This window comes from Sturnus vulgaris, chromosome 3 (assembly GCF_052056855.1).
Source record: "Sturnus vulgaris isolate bStuVul1 chromosome 3, bStuVul1.hap1, whole genome shotgun sequence".
Lineage (NCBI taxonomy): Eukaryota > Metazoa > Chordata > Aves > Passeriformes > Sturnidae > Sturnus > Sturnus vulgaris.
In genome coordinates this window covers 27563537-27581223 of record NC_142245.1, presented here as the reverse complement: position 1 = coordinate 27581223, position 17687 = coordinate 27563537, and the positions used below count along the sequence as shown (strand labels likewise).

Genomic DNA, 17687 nt, shown 5'->3' with positions numbered 1-17687 from the left:
AGAAAGTTTTACTCCACATACAGAAAATGTGCAGCAAATTCAGTGCTTTGTGAAGGAACCTGGCTAGCCACTGTTGCACTTCACAGGTAAGTTCTTGGCCAGGTCCAAGTTACCCTCAGAACAAGTCATGCAGCTTGTTTGCAGCTGCTTTTTATTTCAAGAAGAGCTCAGAGAAAAGAAACAAGTGTTGTGGATCAGTTAAATTGTTTGAGGAAGGCAAGCTGCTCCCAGCCACTCTCCTTCTGGGTAGCAGACATGAGCCCTTCATGTTGGGCAAGGTGTTTCAGTGCCATTGGAAGAGCTGAGAGGAGGCTGTTCTTACAGGAACAATTTATCTGTTCTGAACCCTCCTCCCACACTGTTTCCTGAAGAGGGCAGCTGGGGGGCAGGCCGTAAGACATGACAAATTGAATTGGCATTACGGAAATAGCCAGCAGATCATAAATTACATGTCCCTGGCTTACTAGTTAGGCATGTACAGAAGCAGATTGCTGTTCAAAGTTTTCTTGACTTTAGTGGATTCCTTCCACAGAACTAAGACAAAGGAGCCTTTTTCAGACAATGTCTTTGGTCTGGGAGTCTATTTGCTAATTTCTTAAAGTTTTGTAAACAACTTTTTCTATAGGAATGTGTATCCTTGTAATGGGTAGCACTTGCAATAATGACTGCTCAATGGTAATAAAAGTATTTTGCAAATTTTCTCTTAGACACATTGCAGGACTGAATACTAACAGAGCTAAAAATATAATTGAATGGCGAGAGAAGAACGGACCATTTATAAACCGAGAACAGCTCAAAGAAGTGAAAGGTTTGGGTCCCAAAACCTTCCAACAATGTGCTGGCTTCATCAGATTCAATCAAGAATATATCAAGACTTTTTGCAGGTAATAGAGATTTTAACTGTTCTGACTAAATTATCTGAAATAAAATGAGAAGACTTTCCCCTTTTCTACTTTGTATTCATGCTTGAGACTCCAGGAATCCTAGACCATTGTGCTCTGAAAGACAACAAACTAACTTGTTAAAGTCCATGGTTGAAGATAGTTCTTCCTCTGAATAGTCATGGCTTGTTAGCCTAGTCCTCAAAGTCAGGGTTTTGATAAATATGAAAGTTTAATTTAAATTTTTGCCACTGAATTGGTAAAAAAAATTGTCATGCAGCAGTGTTGTGATCTGAGATATTAAAACTTTCGTCTTGTTTTTCAGGCATAATAGAGATCTGTGAATTAATTACTTTCATATAGTAAAGGTTATTATGCAGAACCTAATGATAGGAAACTAGTGCAGATTTTTGGAATTTCAATTTCATTACCTGGAGAGTGGAAGTTGAAAAGCTGCCTAGATCAAACTGTGTCTGTGTTACACTGTGCCTAGCAAGTGTGGTGTGACTGTCTTCTGTCTGAAATATGGGAGGCCTTTTCCCAAGTCCAGTTTGTCAACAGTGCGTCATCCCCTTCCCTGTCATCTCATTCCCTGATTCTGTACCAAGTCTTCTACTCTTTCAGCCATTCATAGTGCTCCTCTTGACCTTTCCACAGCTGAAAATGCCCTTTCTAGCACAATGTCTCTTCTGACTTTTCTCATTTCTCTTTCCAAAATAAAGAACTAAGAAAGGGCATGGTGGTAGCACCATCCCCACACTTTTGCTACTGGCTCTTGTAAAAAAAAAAAATATTTTCCTGGGAAGCACATGCTATTTTTTAGCCAACACAGTGCTCAGAAGCAATATTGTTTTCCCAGTTGCTGCTGGCCGAGCAGCACACGCGTAACTTCCAGGCAGGACGTGGGCACACAGGGACTGGCTTGCTGCCCAGGTGGAAGGTATACAGATTGGTTGCCCATCTGGCACAGAGGCACAGGCTGCAGGCCAAATGGTGCTCGCTGTAAGCACCACAAGACCAAAGAAATTCCTTCCAAAGCTCTCGATGATTGATAGGTCTTACCTTGTACAGATCTGTTGTAGTTTCTCTAGTTTATGCTGCAATACAACCCATGAAAAAAAGGCTGATGGCTTTTTCTTCCCCTGCAAATGTTCACTGGTGAAATGTGAACGTTGTTTTTGGGGTTTTTTAACCTTCCTGGAGCATGATTCTGATGTTAGTCAGATTCCATAAAACTTGGGAATACTGTATAACCTGAGAAATGGATTTTGAGGCCAAAGTAAAGCTCTAACACCATTGCCTCCACAGCACTTCTTGTGGGTCCAGGTGACATAACCAGAGGCTTTTGAAATGAACTTTGAGGTCTCATTTTTATCCTTTCTAATAATTTTGATAACTTTAGGTTGCTGTGTGAAAGAATTGTTGTGCTTTTTACTGGAAATTTAACAAATGGCGGTTATTTTAAAAATCGAGGAAAGAGGAAAATATGTTTGAATTTCTGCCAACAGTTGATGAGTGGAACCCAAAATGCCAGTTCTAGTGTCAGGTCCCTCAGTGCGTTCTCTTTTGTCCTCCAAAAGCAGGAACCACTTGTGATTTAGGAAAAAAAAACAAACCAAAGAGGTATGAAAGGAGCATTTGCAGTAGGAGTCATTTGATGCCTTTCATGTGTCCTGATAAATTATTTTGTTTGAGGGAAACTTAAGGGGGAAAAAATGAATTGGTTTTTTGTGTGAACACCGGTCCAGGATCATCTTCATTGAGAATGACATGTCCATTTTTGATTTCTGGCAGTAAAAATGACCTTGGAAGTCGTGCACTTTTGACTAAAGCAGGTGCACTGGGTAAAAAGAAGAGTAAGCTGACATCATGTGCCTCACAGCAGCCCAATCCTTTGGACCAAACTTGTATTCATCCAGAGTCTTACAACATAGCAATGAGGTAAGTGATGGGAAAGTTTTTGAACCACTGACACCATCAATTTTTAAAATGAAAGTACTGATTTTTCTGACAACAGCTTGCTCAGCCTTTTGAAACAGGAATATTTATATTGTTTTGAAGCTGTTACCCCTTTCTTTAAGAAGAAGGTATGCTTGGGATATATGTGAGCATGTCATTACTATGGGCCTTTAAAATTAAATTTGGATACTGCAAGATCTAATTAAGATGTATATATAAGTTCCCAAATACACAAATAGTGTGTGTTTTACTAAGTGACTGAAAGAAGAGAATGGTTTTTATGTATGTCAGAAAAAACTAATTAGAAATCCCTGTGTGCCTCTGAAATACTACTGTAAGCTGTGATCTTTTCTATCAGCAGCCCTGGTTGAAATTGGACTCTCCTTTTCCTCTTCAGAAAACATTATCTCCTACCATAAATGGTCACATATTTATTTTTCCACTGATTTTTACTGAACAGATTCTTTTCTTAAAAAGTACTGGAGCTGATTTCACCTGTAGCCAGTTGCTTTAAGATTCTTATGATCTCTATTGGGAATTTTATGGCTGGACAAACAAACTTGTTCTTCCCATTTTATGAACAAAACCATCTTTAAACCTCAAAGAGAGATGCAGAATTTCTGACTTTACAAAGTTTGACTTTCTTACCTAAAAAAGTGTTACAGGACCTTGCACTTCTAGGACACCTTCCCTTCAGTGTGTACTCTCTCTCTTCCTATCCATAGGTCTCCATGCTTTCCTTCTGCTAGGCATGCAGTGCATTTTTGTTTCCATCCTCTCCCTGCCACAGTTCATTCTTCTTTGTGCCTGATTCTAGGACCCATTGTGCAATTTCCTGGTAGAGTCTATTGCAGTTGTGTAGTGTGTAGATAACTTTGGTTTTTCTTTTTCCATGACCAATTTCCTTTTTTTCTTCCACATCAACATTTGTTGCAAAGTCCCTGCTGTGTGTAGCTGTGGGGAAAAAGCCATCAGTTTAGGTCCTGATCATAATGATATTACGTTTGGTAGGTGATTTATAGGGTGTGCATTTTGGTTACCTTAACTGGAGATTGTTTCATGTAGGTGAGTCAATACGAAAAAGCAAAAATAAATTGGTTATTCTAAAATAATTTTGAATTTCAATATTGAATTCCAGTCAAATTTCAAGTACATGGATTTCAGTTTTTAGCTTTCCAGCCCTGGTACACTAATGTCATTAGTAAAGTGGTAACAGTGCTACCAGCCTTGCTTAAAGCCTGATGTGGATGAATTGCTTTAGAGAGCAAAGAAGAATATGCAGTTAGTGGTGGAATATTACAGTAATTTCCCTACATACAATATTTGCACAAAGGTTGGTCAGAAAATAAAGAATCGTAACTTTGTTTCAAAAACAGCACGAGTGACTTTTATATCTGAAATGGTGAGTGGGATTATTACTGCATAGGGTAGAACAGATATTCACATACAGCTGAAATTGTATAATTTTAGTAGGTATCACAGATCATATAATTGTGATTTGAAATTTGACTGGGAACCCACCACTAGCACTATTTAACAAAAAATAGAATAAAAAAATTAATGAGCACGATTTTTCCATCTCAGCCAAGACATTGGTTTGAGCCCCAGGCTTATGCATGTTTCACCTAATGGACCTCCAGCACTGCTTAGAAGGTGCCTTGCTGAGTCTTAAAATGTGCACAGCTTCACACTCAGATTTCAATTGCTTCTAAGCCCATGCAGAAGTGAATCTACCTCATTGTCTCTCTTTGGATAATGCAAGTATTTTACAGCAGATTTCCAGCAGTGCCGTTTTCTGTTCTCTGTTTCTCACCAAACACTTGGCTGTCCTAGACAGAATTTTCAGGTGAAGTATTTAGGTCTAAGTGTATGTCATGCATATAGTACCATGCAGGACTTTGTTGTGGAGTGTTTTTGTTGTTTTGATTTTTTTTTCCTAAATGCAGAAGAATCTAAGTTGATTACAAAGCAAATTTATTACAACAATTACAATATCTGCTAATGAAGCACCAAAACTAATTAGCATAGCATCTCTCTCTGTAACTAACTGTATCAGTCTTTTCTGCATCCTTTTAGATTTCTCTGTTGTCTTACTTTTTACATTTATAATATCTCTACACATATTATGACAGGGGGTACAAAAGTCTCCGAGTGCTTCCTGTGAATGTACTTTATGGACAACAGTATGTGTATTTTTCTTTAAAGTGTGTTAAATATGAAGGTGATGACTTTCATGGTATAGATTGTATGACTCTGCAGCAACTCGATATCACAAAATGGTGTGGGGGAGGGGGCAAATATATTTTATATTTTTTTCATGGCAAATAGCTGTTTTGAGAAAAGAAAATACAGCTCTGCAGCAAACTGACAAAAGCCAAGATGTGTAGTATTAAAAATTGACACTGATGACATAAGGGCTAAATATAAACCAGACATCCTCCCCTCAAGCAACTAATGCTATAATTTAGCAATGATTATATATTTAAAATGTCCTTTCAGAAAAAGCATATGAGCTAAGTTTCTCAGAACTTAAGAAAACAGCTTTCCAAACCTTTTTCCCTGCCTGAGTATGAATTAAGAAAAAAATTTACTAGGAATTCCAACTGCATGGAGAATTCAGTCCAAAGCTTATCAGGGCTGTTGGTGAGTTTTGCTGACAGGCAGTGGATGGGACTGGGCTTGTAATTCCCTTTTGCTGAGCCTACATTCATGAGAAAGCATTTGAGAGCCTGAAGATCAAATCATGTTCATGGTGTTGGTTGGAGGTGTCTTATGGAAGTTAGCCAATATCTGAAAGTCTTTCTACAATGCTAGAATTAAACTAGGTTAAAACCTAACTGATAATTCTTATAACTTAAAGTAAAATGCTTGAGAAAAAATGAAACTGTTAGATGTAGGTTAGAATCAGTATTTAGTAATAAAGTTTTTAAAATGATAGGTCTTAATGAGTTCTGTGGCTCTAGTGCTATCAGAGTATTTCTTCTGTTCTTACACTGAACTTTGTCAGGGAGTGTGTCAAGTTCACAGGTGGATCTGTGCTGCCAAAGAGCAGAATTGTCTTGAATATGACCAGATTTGGTCCAAAATCCAGTATTACATACCTCTAACCATGAAAATTAAAATGTATGGAATGGCTGCTACGTAAGTGAATCATAAAGGCTTCCTCATGCAATGCCTACCACATCTTGCTATGAGAAAGTAGTTTCTGAAAGTTTTATTGGATTAAAAGTTTTCATGGAAAATTACATTTATTTTTAAATGAAATAAGATGGTGATTTTTATCCACTGCTTATAGCCAAATTACTCAAAGGCAGCAGTCTACATTGCTGATTTATGACATGCAAAATTATCAGGTTTTAAAACAATGTTTTTGAGGGATAGAAATTTACCAAAATTTGAAACCACTAATTTTCTTTTTCAGGACTATTTTGTAGCTTGAAAAGCCAATCCATTAAAGAAAAATATGGTTAAAATAATTACTCCCAAGTGGTGACTTTGGTTGCCAAACTTCAGGCTGGAGCCAATTTTTAGGGCTGATTTAGAAAAATAGGGTTTTTATAATGGAAACACTGATGTAATCTTTACTACAGTGGCACAAATGGTGCTGGTATGATTGATTTATGGCATTTGAGCATCTTAACTTAAAATCTGTACAATTTCTGTAAAATAATTGGAAAATATCCTACTAGTGATTTAACACGCTCTGCAGAAGACCAGAGCATTTTTGTTCATGGTTTCCACACTGTCAGAGCTTGGCTTTGTCATGTGCAATGATCAAGCTTACAAACACCTCTAAATATTATGAATCGGAAATTCCGAAAAGCTAAATAAAAACCTCAAAACTTTATAGACAGCCTATTTTCCTGCAAAGCAGAACCATGCTTTAAGTTTTTGAAAAGTCTGCATGTGAACACCAGTTTATAGTGGCAGAATCTTCTACATACAATTAATACAATATGTAGAGCATATCCAATTTCTTGGTATGTATTGTTAAAGAATCGGTAGGAAAACCGAGGAAACATTTAGGAAGTCCCCAGAAGTTACAACCGGGTTATGCTTATAAACCAAAATGTTGGAAAGAAAACGCAATGTTTTTTCTTTGTTCTATCAGTCTGCTGGGTGCAGTTGGTTTCATGTGACTGAATTTTAACATTTGCTGACTTTTTTATTTAAATCTCATTAAAATGCTTTTTGCGAAAGGCTGGCACTCAGAATGTGCATTTGCTGCTCACAGATTGCAGCATCTGGCAGACAGGTTGTATTTTAGCCTGACCTAGAAGTATAAATTTTTTGCCAATGTAAGAGATCTAAAGCTGTAACTTAGAATAATAGAGGTGGGGATCTTCCTTGGCTGATTACCTGGGTTTAAGACCTTGCCTGGTAGAGGCCAGTCCTGCTCACTGTGGTTGGTTATGTTTTAAGAGAATTTTTGACATACTGGGCAGAGTCACCTGCTGTGAAGATTGAAGTCTTGCCATTCTCTGTGTATTGATAATGCTGCTTGATATCTTCAGCAGGAATTCAAAGTCCCAAGAGAATTCAGCAAGCACTTCTTCATGGGCTTTTGCTTCACTAAAATGAAACACTTCGATTTGGTACTCATTTCAGCAAGACACTTGTATTGATCACAGTTTATATTCCATTATAGGCCAATCAGTCATATTTCAAATATCCCTGATGGTTCTTGTACTCTGCATGGGTGGATGTAGCAGCTGATCCATAGTATCTCATTTGCTGTTCTGATAAGCTGCATTTGCTGGCTTTGAAGGCAAGTACTGGCACATAAGAAATGCAGAAGAAAAACTGTTGATGAGGCCACCAAAAGAAGGACTTTTGTCTCCTGCCCTTTATGCAACTGGAAGCTTGTCCTTTGATCCCATTTTCAGCTCTCTGGCAGGCTGATTTGCCTCTGTCCACGTCCCCTAGTTGTTGCCAAACAACTGAGGCAATGCTTAAGGGGAGTAGAAATCAAGGAGGGAATTCTTACTTACTATAGTATTTGAGCAATAAAAACTAGTTGTTGTGTTCCATTTAATAATGCAGTCTACACGTGAATATTTTTACAGGGGGTAGAGTTGTTACTATGGTAGAAGACCTTTGCTTACAAAGATTTCAGAAATATCTTCTGTCCACTTGAATGAGACTGTACTTGCATGTACACAAGTGTGTGGGTATTTGAATTATTTAATGTGCAGACTAATACTTATAAAGTCTTACATTTTGGGGCTTTTTTAAAAGAAACTTTGAAAAGTTAAACTCAGTCAATTAATGAACCTTTATGACTATCTCCAATAGCCAATGTCCAGCCCTGATTAAGGAGAGCACTTGCAGAATTGTGGCCATTAAGTATTATAAATAACTGTTCATATTCATCACTTTAGAAGGCCAATTCATTCACAGGTTTTACTATAACTTAGCTGGATTTTTAGAGGTCACGTTTTTGAAAGTTATCTTGTCAGTAAACAGAAGACCAGAAAAAGCTTTCACTGCCAATTGCCATCCAATAAAGACATTTTAAAACTTTAATGTGTTGTAAAATACAGTTAACAAGAATGATTAGAAGAACTTGGAAATAATGGAGAAATATACTAGACTCATAAATTAAATAGCATTTTTAATTTGTCAAACTTTTTGGAACTTACATAACTTCCCACTAGTTGAATTTAGAAAAAAGTATTGGTCAAAACTCCCACAAGACCTTTTTAATGTAATTTTCTACTCTAAGTGTGGAATACTAATTCTTTGTGGGTAACTAATCATGTTTCACTATTTTGTATCTCGGGTTGCACTCCAGTTACATGATATAGCAGTAGTCATGAGAACAGCCAAAAGCAGTATGCCTGATGGTATGGGAGCAAAGTGGCTATGCTGCAGTGGAACTGTGTCTGAATTTCTTTCCTCATTTAGAAACTCATTGTTTCTTAAAATTTACAAGTTCAAAATTTCATAAACTGAGTGCTTTCTGCATGCAATCAAGTAATCTACATTATTAATAATTTATGCATTTGAAGAAAAACATATTGGTTAAATAATTTTGTCTGGCTAAACCATGTAAGTAGTTTTAGATATATTTGAATCTTTAGCTCTCTGTTTCCAGCAATTAATTACAGAAAGTAATGCACAAATACTGTTTGATACATGGTCTTCATCGGTAATCAAAAATTGAGGATCTGTATCACTGGTGGGAAAAAGAGCAGTCAACATCTGCATTGTACAAATACTGCTTTTGCACTTCAAAACATTACTAAAACATAAATGTCTGCATAATTTAAGCTTGTTACTGTCATAAATGTACGTTTTACCTAACAAAGTGCAAGCTAATGCAGAGTTGTTTTGTTTTCAGAGTGATTATGTTGGTTTACCATTAATTCATGTGTGCACTGTGACAAGATGTAATGGCGTATCATGTTGCTTTAATGTAATGAATCCAGTACTCCCAGCTCTTAAGTCATGTTGCTGGAAATGATTACACAAAACAGAAATGACTGTGAATAAAGCCCTTGCAAAGCTTTAGAACTCCTGCACATTATAAGAAGCTTTTTGGGGGGTGGTTAGAGTAACTTCTTAAAAATTTACTGTAGGCTTCTCTTGGTAAAATTTTTACTCTTTTCTGACTATTTTTTGCATTCCAGTGAAATTTCAATTATCTTTCGAGCATTGTAAGGGCTGTGCTATAATTTTGTGCAGATGTATATGTTAAGTGAACATGATGTGCTTATTTGTTACATTTATGCTACTTTTCTTTCTTTATCTGGATAAGATGGATGAAATTATGTATTAAATAAAAACATCAGTCATTTATCCATGACCATTCTCTGCAGGTCTTGTAAGACTGTAAAGATTGCTTTTAAAACAAAGGTGATTGCAAAGGTTTCTGAGTATTCTCTAAATGTCGAAACCATAAAACTTAAAGTTCTAAACTATTTTAATTTCACCCTCTTCTTCCTAAGACTCTGGCAGCTTTTATCTGAGTTGATGTACCTTGAGCAGAAAGTTCACCATTAATTCACATACTCGGCATTTGAGGAAGTAAGGATAATGTATCTTCTAAGAATGACCTTACTTCAGAAAAAAAGTCTCAACTTCCCCATTTCTGTTAACTTTTCTTTAGGTTTTGTCTTTCTAGTAGATAAACATAGTACTTGAGCTACTGCAACATATTATTTATTTCATATATGTAGCCAGGAAAATATTTTAAGGACTTTCATTTTTGCACAGATCATTCATATTCTTATGTTGTGCACCTGGAGCTGTTGTTTACAAATTGTGTGAGTGAGATATTTCAAAGATTGCAGTGAGATGGTTTAACATTAGGATCAAAATATTTAAGTTGAGGGAAACCTCTTTTTTCCCCCCATAGCCATATCCAAGAGTTACTACCAACTATGTCTGTCTTTTTTTTTCTTACTGTGAAATAATTCTTGAAGGAAGTTGTTGGTTTGCTTTTTTAATAAGGAGAAAATTAATTTTGTTCTTAGCAATGACATTTTAAAATAGAAGTTATCAATATATGCACCACTGTTCAGTCAGAGAGTCGTGCTTTATATTGATTTTTCTTTTTAGTCCAAGTGCCCTCAGGCTATGTTCATTTGAGTAAAAATGATACACTAAATACATAATTAGATTCAACACTATTTCTAAAACTAACTGCATCTGCAATCACTAAGAAGTTATTTTAATTTGGAAATACTTTAATACATAGGTTCTACCAAAACCTATTCTAAAATGACAGTAGAAATAATAGTGTTTCTTATAAAAAGTATTTCTTCTCTGCATATGTGCATGCTGGGCTTTGTTACGGAGCTCTGTTTTGCCTGATATATAACCCATAATTCTGAAGTATTCTTAACAAAATGTCTGATTTTTAGAATGTTAAAATTCTGTAGAAGTCAGTGGGACTCATCATTTGTTTAGACTTGTTTAAGCATCATCTTCAGGGGGAGCCAAAATTTTACTGTGAGCAGTAACCACATTAGTATGTTATTTACACAATTGTAATTGATAACATAGGACCCAAACCTACCACCCTTGCCTAGATGAGGAATCCTTTTTAATTTCAGATAAATGCTTTGATATATCCAGAGAGAGGTGGTTGCAGGGGAAGGAGCAGAAGGTGAAACACCTTTCACAAATCGTGTTTGAAGGCACTTGGATTGTGCCCTGTTTCAGACTGGTTTTCTTTCCAGCCTTTTGCGTGTAACACACTGTTCATTCGATTGCATTATCCACACGTGTGACATCTTTGCATGAAACAGTGCATTTTTAATATACCTTGGTGGCTGTTTTGTGTGGTTGCACTTATTAGTGGTGAAACCCACCCTGTGATCAATTCACGAAGTCAATGCGCTTCTGCGAAATCCTAATGGTGAGAAAATGTTACTTGGACGTACTCAAGCTGAGTTTCAATTTGAAGTAAAATAAAGCCAAGTACGTGAATGTCAACAAACTTGTTTATAGGGGTGGGTGGTAAAGCATACATTATTTAGACGGTTGAGTCATGAGGCTGGTCGGGTTTGTCATGTTACATCTGGCACGTCAGTCAAAGCTGGGGCAGCTGCCGCCTGTCACTAGTGCTCTGGTGGGGCATTGTCCAGTGTTAGCAGCCAGCAACCCCAGCACTCTGGGGAGGAACACTTCACCTGGGCCTGGGCTCGTTTTCAGCATTAGCACTGCAACCACTTTTGAGACTCCTTTGCAGAAGAAGGTGGCTTCGTTTCACAGAACAGCTGATATTTTTTGTACCTTTTATTAGACAAAATGTTCAAATAGTAGTGGTGAGGTTTGTTAGTTTACAGAAAAAAAGTTTGCACTTGATATTATAAAACGTTTTGCTATACGATTTACTTCCAAACCACCTTAAGAAGTTTAATTTGAAAAAGTGATGTCAAAAGTCAATATGCAGTCATAGCAAAATTCAGTAAATATGGAGAACAACACCATCCAAGTCCTTATTAATTTTCATCATACATTGCCACATGAAAGATGTGTATGCACTAAAAAAATTAATTAAAATTATATTTATCACTACTAAGTGCAAATCTCTGTGTTTGAGCTACCAGTACACTTAAGTCACTATGCTTGTACTTGAATTCAGTAAAGTAGAAGTTCTGACAATTGTAACAGATGTCCTCCTTTAGCAAAATTAATGGACATTTTTAAGTGAAGCTTTATCCTTATGGTCAAAGATGAATTTAGTGATTTACTGAAAGTCAGATAGTGCTTTAATTATGTCTCTTCAATTTATATTTTATCCAAAATAAATTTAGTTTTGTATTTCAATCCATATAACTTTCTATTGCTCACCACCTGGAATAATCTCAGTTGGTTCCTCTGGGTTAGAAAGAGGAAACAACAAAACAAAAAACCCTCTGGGTCTCCTGACAAAAGAAATACTAGCCTCAGGTTTTGATAAAAACACAGCATGTATTTTGGCAGGGGAAAGGAGGTCGAGTACCAGGGGCTTTTGCTTTCTTATACAGCTGGAATGTCTCCTACCAAGTTCAGGGCATGAACCTGCTGGTCAGCTCTTCTTTTGAGAATTGCAGTTTGCACCTGTTGTGAAGCATGATAAGGAAAGCAAAGAGGGATCTCTTTTAGGAATTTGGAAGGAATGTTTATTCAGACTCTGGAGGACAAGAACAGTAATTCTACCTGCCTGCTGTGGTGGAGAACATGCAAAAAAAATTGTGCTTCCTGCCAACAATAAGGGGCATGTTAAAGCCGGGTAGATGAGGCTTATTCTTGGTGAGATGCAGGTCATGGTGGAGATCGCATGTCAGGACATAATTTTTTAGACGTATTCCTTTTGTTTCTTTGCAGCTTTTTAGATACAAGTCCAAATTTGCCTCAGTCTTCAATGTGTGTATGTATGTGACAATGAGGAAAGATAAGGATGTTTGTGTCACGTGACTACTTTGACTTAATGATTACCTAGTGTCTGATAAATTAATTATTCTTAATTATGAAGTTCACAGACAAGAATATTTCATGCAAAGTACTTCTTAAGTTGGGTTAAAGAATCTTCATATTAGTTTAATATTTTGAATATTCATTGTTGCTTTACTGAATTGCCATTCATTCTAATCTGAATGACATTGACAATTGCAATAACATTATTATAGAACTGTCACTGATTTCTAGGGAACTTTCATGGTAAAGGATATTTTTCAGTAATAAGGAAATTCAGTTTTATTGTGAGATGAAATAAGTGGTTTGATTAGAGATTTTAATTTCATTTTATTCTCTTGCTTCTAGTTTTGCAGTCTATTCCAGAAGATACACATATACAGATGGACTCTCAGTTCCCATTTATGTGTCAGATCAGTGATGAGTTGAGAAGACATACACTTGAAAAACTGTTCATACATTTTATCAGAAGTTTTGTTCGTTCATCAATGAAAAAATAATAGAGCAAAGGTTCAGTTCCCACTAAAGGATGTTACAAATCTTTCTATCTTTGTTTGAACTTCCTAGGTTTTTATCTCTCATTGGAGGAAATGCAAATGACATAGGAAAATCAGATATGCAACAAAAAGTAAATGTGATAATTCAAAAGGAAGGAATGGAAGGCACAGCCAAAAAGCTCAATACCACCGTGCACACGCTGCAGCTGATCATTGATGGTCTCACTCAGCCTGAAGGCTATGACATCCGCACAGGTAAACCTCAGTTTGGAAGGTTCTAATCTCAGTTTGCTTGTTCTACATATCGGTTTTAAAACAGCACATCTTCTTTTTCTAAAATCAGTACTAGATTTTCATGGATGTGTAACTCCATTTCTTTTCTCAGTCAAGGTAAAGGCTATATCATAGTCAGATGTTTCTTTTCAGTTTTGTAGGTAAGGAGTGTGAATCCTGTCTTAAATCATGGCAATTTTCAGCCACAGGAAGGGGAGTTACATGGCTGTTAACAAATGAAATAATTTCAATATGTTGGCTCTCTACTGATTGTAGTGGTATTGAACAGTTTGAGGTAGAGGAAGAGAAAGATGAAGTAAAACATCTGGGCATGCTGTAGTGTAATGAAACTTACAGCTGGATTCTCTTACAACAGCAGGAGATAAAGGTAGACAGCAAAGATGCAGGCTTGTAGTGATATATAATAAATGTATGCTTAAAAAACAGCCAAACCAACATTTCTTTTTTATTTCATTAATGGTTTCTGTGCTTATTTTTTAAATATTCCCCACTAGTGATCTTGAAAATGTGTATTTTCATGTCTCAATTTGTTCTGATGATCTCACATCTAAATTACAGTAGGATAGACTATTAACATAGGGAGACATAAAAGCAAAAGAGAGAATCTTCAGTGGAAATGTTCATATTCTGCTGATCTAGGACATTCAGTATTACTTTAGACAGACTCTGTGGCTGCAGAAGGCAGCCTAATAGCTTTATGTAGCTGTGTGGATTCCTCCATCTTGAGTTTTTCCCATGGGCTGCAGTTCTTCGTGAGCTGCTCCAGCATGGGTCTCTTCCATGGAGTAAAGTCCTTTAGAAACAGACTTGCATTGTTCCCTAATGAGGTCATTAGTCCTGCCAGAAAACCTGCTCCAGTGTGGGCTTCCCACAGGGTCACAGCCTTCTTTTGGACATCTACCTGTTCTGGTAGGATCCTCCATGAGCTGCAGGGGAATCTCAGCTCTGGCATCTGGAGCTCTTCCTCCTCCTTCCCTTGGTGTCTGCAGAGCTGTTTCTGTCACATATGCTCACTTCTCTCTCCCAGGCTGCAATTGCTGTTGCACAGAGATTTTCTTTCTTTTAAAAATATTTTATCCCAGAGGCACTTCCCACCATTGTTAATGGGCATGACCTTGGACAGCAGTGAACCTATTTGACACAGGCAAAGCTGCAGAAGCCACCACTCACAGTAGCCCACATACACACCGACCAAAGCATTGCCATGCAAAGCCAATACAGATCCACCGACTAATTAAATTCCAGTGCATTTTAGCTATAAACTTTTTCAGGCTGAATTTTATTTCTCAAAAGCAAACAGAGAAAAATTATTGCAATTCTGGTTTGGTGATGCTCCTTGTGGAAAATCTCAGTCCTTGTATCTTGGAAAGGTCAAACTATAGGAAAAGATTGAAAGAGAAGTTGCTAAGATGGCTCAGAAGGATTTTCTGCAGAATCAGAAAGTGGTAGTGAAATAAGAGTTTAAAAAAAAAACTAACTGTGCCCTTAAATGCAAAATGTGAACATTAATATCCCAATATTATCCCTGCTTATGATCATGCTTATGTGATTTTCAAGCTGTTGGTGCAAAGCAACACTGTGATAAAGCTTGTATAATGTCTTGGTGCAGATAAAAAGCAAGCCTAAGAACAGTGCATTGCTGACTCTTTTCTTTTGGTATGTGGTGAAACTGAGTATTCATCTTCCTGTGAATGTGCAGAAATTTCTACAGGAGTAGAATTTCATGTATAATTGATGTAGCTCGAGTCACCTCAAGTATTTTCACCCTCGATCCCAGAAAATGTAAAGAATCTCTCAGTCACTGCCTACTATACAACACGCTTCTGATCCCCTTATGATATTTTCATAACACAAAATTCAGTATACTTGTTACTTCAATAATCTAAGTCTTTTAAAGTGAGTAACAAAACAAGTTGTTTATCACAGATAGGTCTTTATTTAAAAATGTACAGAAAGCAGTATTTGGGACCTAAGAGGTACCTTGGGATGACTTATTAATTAGAAACTATAATCTGGAAACAACTCCTAGAAACCCTTTTTCTCCAGAACCTTATTTGTGTTTCTTGTTTCCTGTAACAGATTTTGATAAACCTGACTTCAAGAGAAGCATTGTCTGCTTTGAAGACTTAAGTGCTGGTGCTGTTTTGACTGGAAAAGTTGAAAATGCAACGCCATTTGGAGTTTTTGTTGATATTGGTGTGGGAAAAGCAGGCTTGATTCCAGCGCGAAACATAACAGAAGCAAAACTATCTAAAGTGAAGAAGAGAAGAAGCCTGGGCCTAGGTCCTGGAGAAAGAGTGGAAGTTAAAGTGCTTAATGTTGATATTCCTCGATTGAGGATAACATTGGATCTTATTCGTGTTTTATGAGAGGGGTTTCAGTAATTGAGCCTTGACTTTAAAGGATGAGTAATGTCAGCAAGGTTGTGGAGACTCAGGCATTTGCACATTTTGAAACGTTCAGCGCCTTTTTTATTTTTTTATTTTTTTTGGTTTTACAGTTTTCAGTTTTACCACATTTCTTGAATCCTTTCTGTTGATAATTGTTGGAACAGATTTTGGATTACCTCCAAGCAACCTTGTTATTTTGTCTGCAGTGCAAACGAAGTTCCAGTGGGCTGTCAGACAGATCTCTTATCTGTTGTCTGTGCAAGATTTGCTGTCTTAATCTTCAGTTAGTACTGCACAAGCAGACACATCTATAGTTCCTCTCCTGAAAAACAGCCATTCTGTTTCCCAGTTTTCTGCTTGACAGTCTAAAAGAAGGCTCCTAGTGGTAGGAAAAAAGTGGTCTTTTTAATTTAAGTGGCAATGACATTGCATCAAAAGTAGACTGAGGAAAAAGCATCTGCTAAAACTATTGGTGGTTCAGAAATAGTTATCTTTAATTTATTTGACCAATGTTATTAGGAGGTCTGTTTACCTGTATTATTTTTGCTTTCTCAGTTGTCATGGCGTAATGCAGTTGGATGTACCTTGCAGTTTAAGGAACTTTGCTCAAAGGTGTCAAAAGACATTTGTGTTGTTCTGTACTTCTGCAAAATAAAAACATCTCTGTCCATCTTTTCTCAGTGTACTGGTTCTACAAGTGATTTAGCAGTCTTAGTTGTCTTTCTTTCCAGCACATGCTTAATCACTAATGCTTTGAATGCTCACTGCTTCCTGCTAGGAGTGCCCAGCACAGGAGGTTTGTTTCTTCTAACTAGAGACTTCTTGCTTTTGTGGTGTTTTGGTGGTGTTTCAAAGGATTTACTGCTTGAGCCAAGTTTGCAAAGGACAGGTACACTGGAAGATTAGTTTTCAGCAACAGCAGATATATATATATATATATATATATATATATATATATGTATATATGTAGTCTTTCCAGGGAGTTTTTGGTGTGTTGGGCATTTATTCCTTTGTAATCATCAAACTTGCCTGTAAGTTGGCAGAAGCTCTGGTCTGCAACAGATGATCCCAAATGTGCTATAGCAAGTGTCAAACATCTTCCATGACAAGTTTTCTAACTACAAATGTCCAAGTAGCTGCTGGCACAGGGTCTATGCATGAGTTAGGAAAAGATTAGCGTGGTTTAATCTCCCAGCTCTGTGCTTTAGTTTTCAAAACGATGAGCCAGCTGTAGACAGCGTGTTTTGGAGATTAAAGAATAATTTAGCAGATGGAAAAAAGGAAGACAGATCTTACTATCTTCACTGCATTTGTCCACTGAAGAAAAAACAGCCATTTTCTATTACGTTAAAGTCAGCACAGCTTGGAGTCATGTTTTGCAGGCCTTTTGAAATTTTCCCGTAATACTTCTGCAAGGTAGATTTTGTTATTATGAAAGAATACCAGGTTACTGTCTTGGAAAATAGAGATGCAAAGCAAAGAAGTTGAAATTTATTTTTTTTTTCTGCAGGTGATACATTCACTTACAGCAGTACGTCCATCAGTAGAATGATTTGTATTCAACTTTATATATGATCTCTGCAGTATCTAAGCACAAATTAACTGGATTTGCTTGGCCTTTTCTAAGGAGGACATAAACTTGATTTCCTGAAGCTCAATTTAGTGAATAGTATAAAGAGTATTTTCTCTTTCTGTGGTATTTTGTTTGGTATTGAAATTCATTTTTTTGATCCGTAATATTGTGAGGACTGTAGCATCTT

The 17687-nt window shown here is 36.8% G+C and overlaps 1 protein-coding gene across 2 annotated transcripts in view; it reads left to right on the top strand.

Moving 5' to 3' along the window:
• The window catches only part of SRBD1 (S1 RNA binding domain 1), a 122747-nt gene extending 106145 nt beyond the window's left edge, over positions 1–16602 (top strand). For both annotated transcript variants that reach the window (XM_014877278.2, XM_088161258.1), the window contains 4 exons: positions 708–884; positions 2676–2822; positions 13314–13498; positions 15617–16602. In XM_014877278.2, coding sequence (XP_014732764.2) covers positions 708–884; positions 2676–2822; positions 13314–13498; positions 15617–15906 — 799 coding nt within the window. In that variant the 3' untranslated portion in view covers positions 15907–16602. The remainder of the gene's footprint in view (positions 1–707; positions 885–2675; positions 2823–13313; positions 13499–15616) is intronic.
• Positions 16603–17687: the final 1085 nt, after the last annotated feature.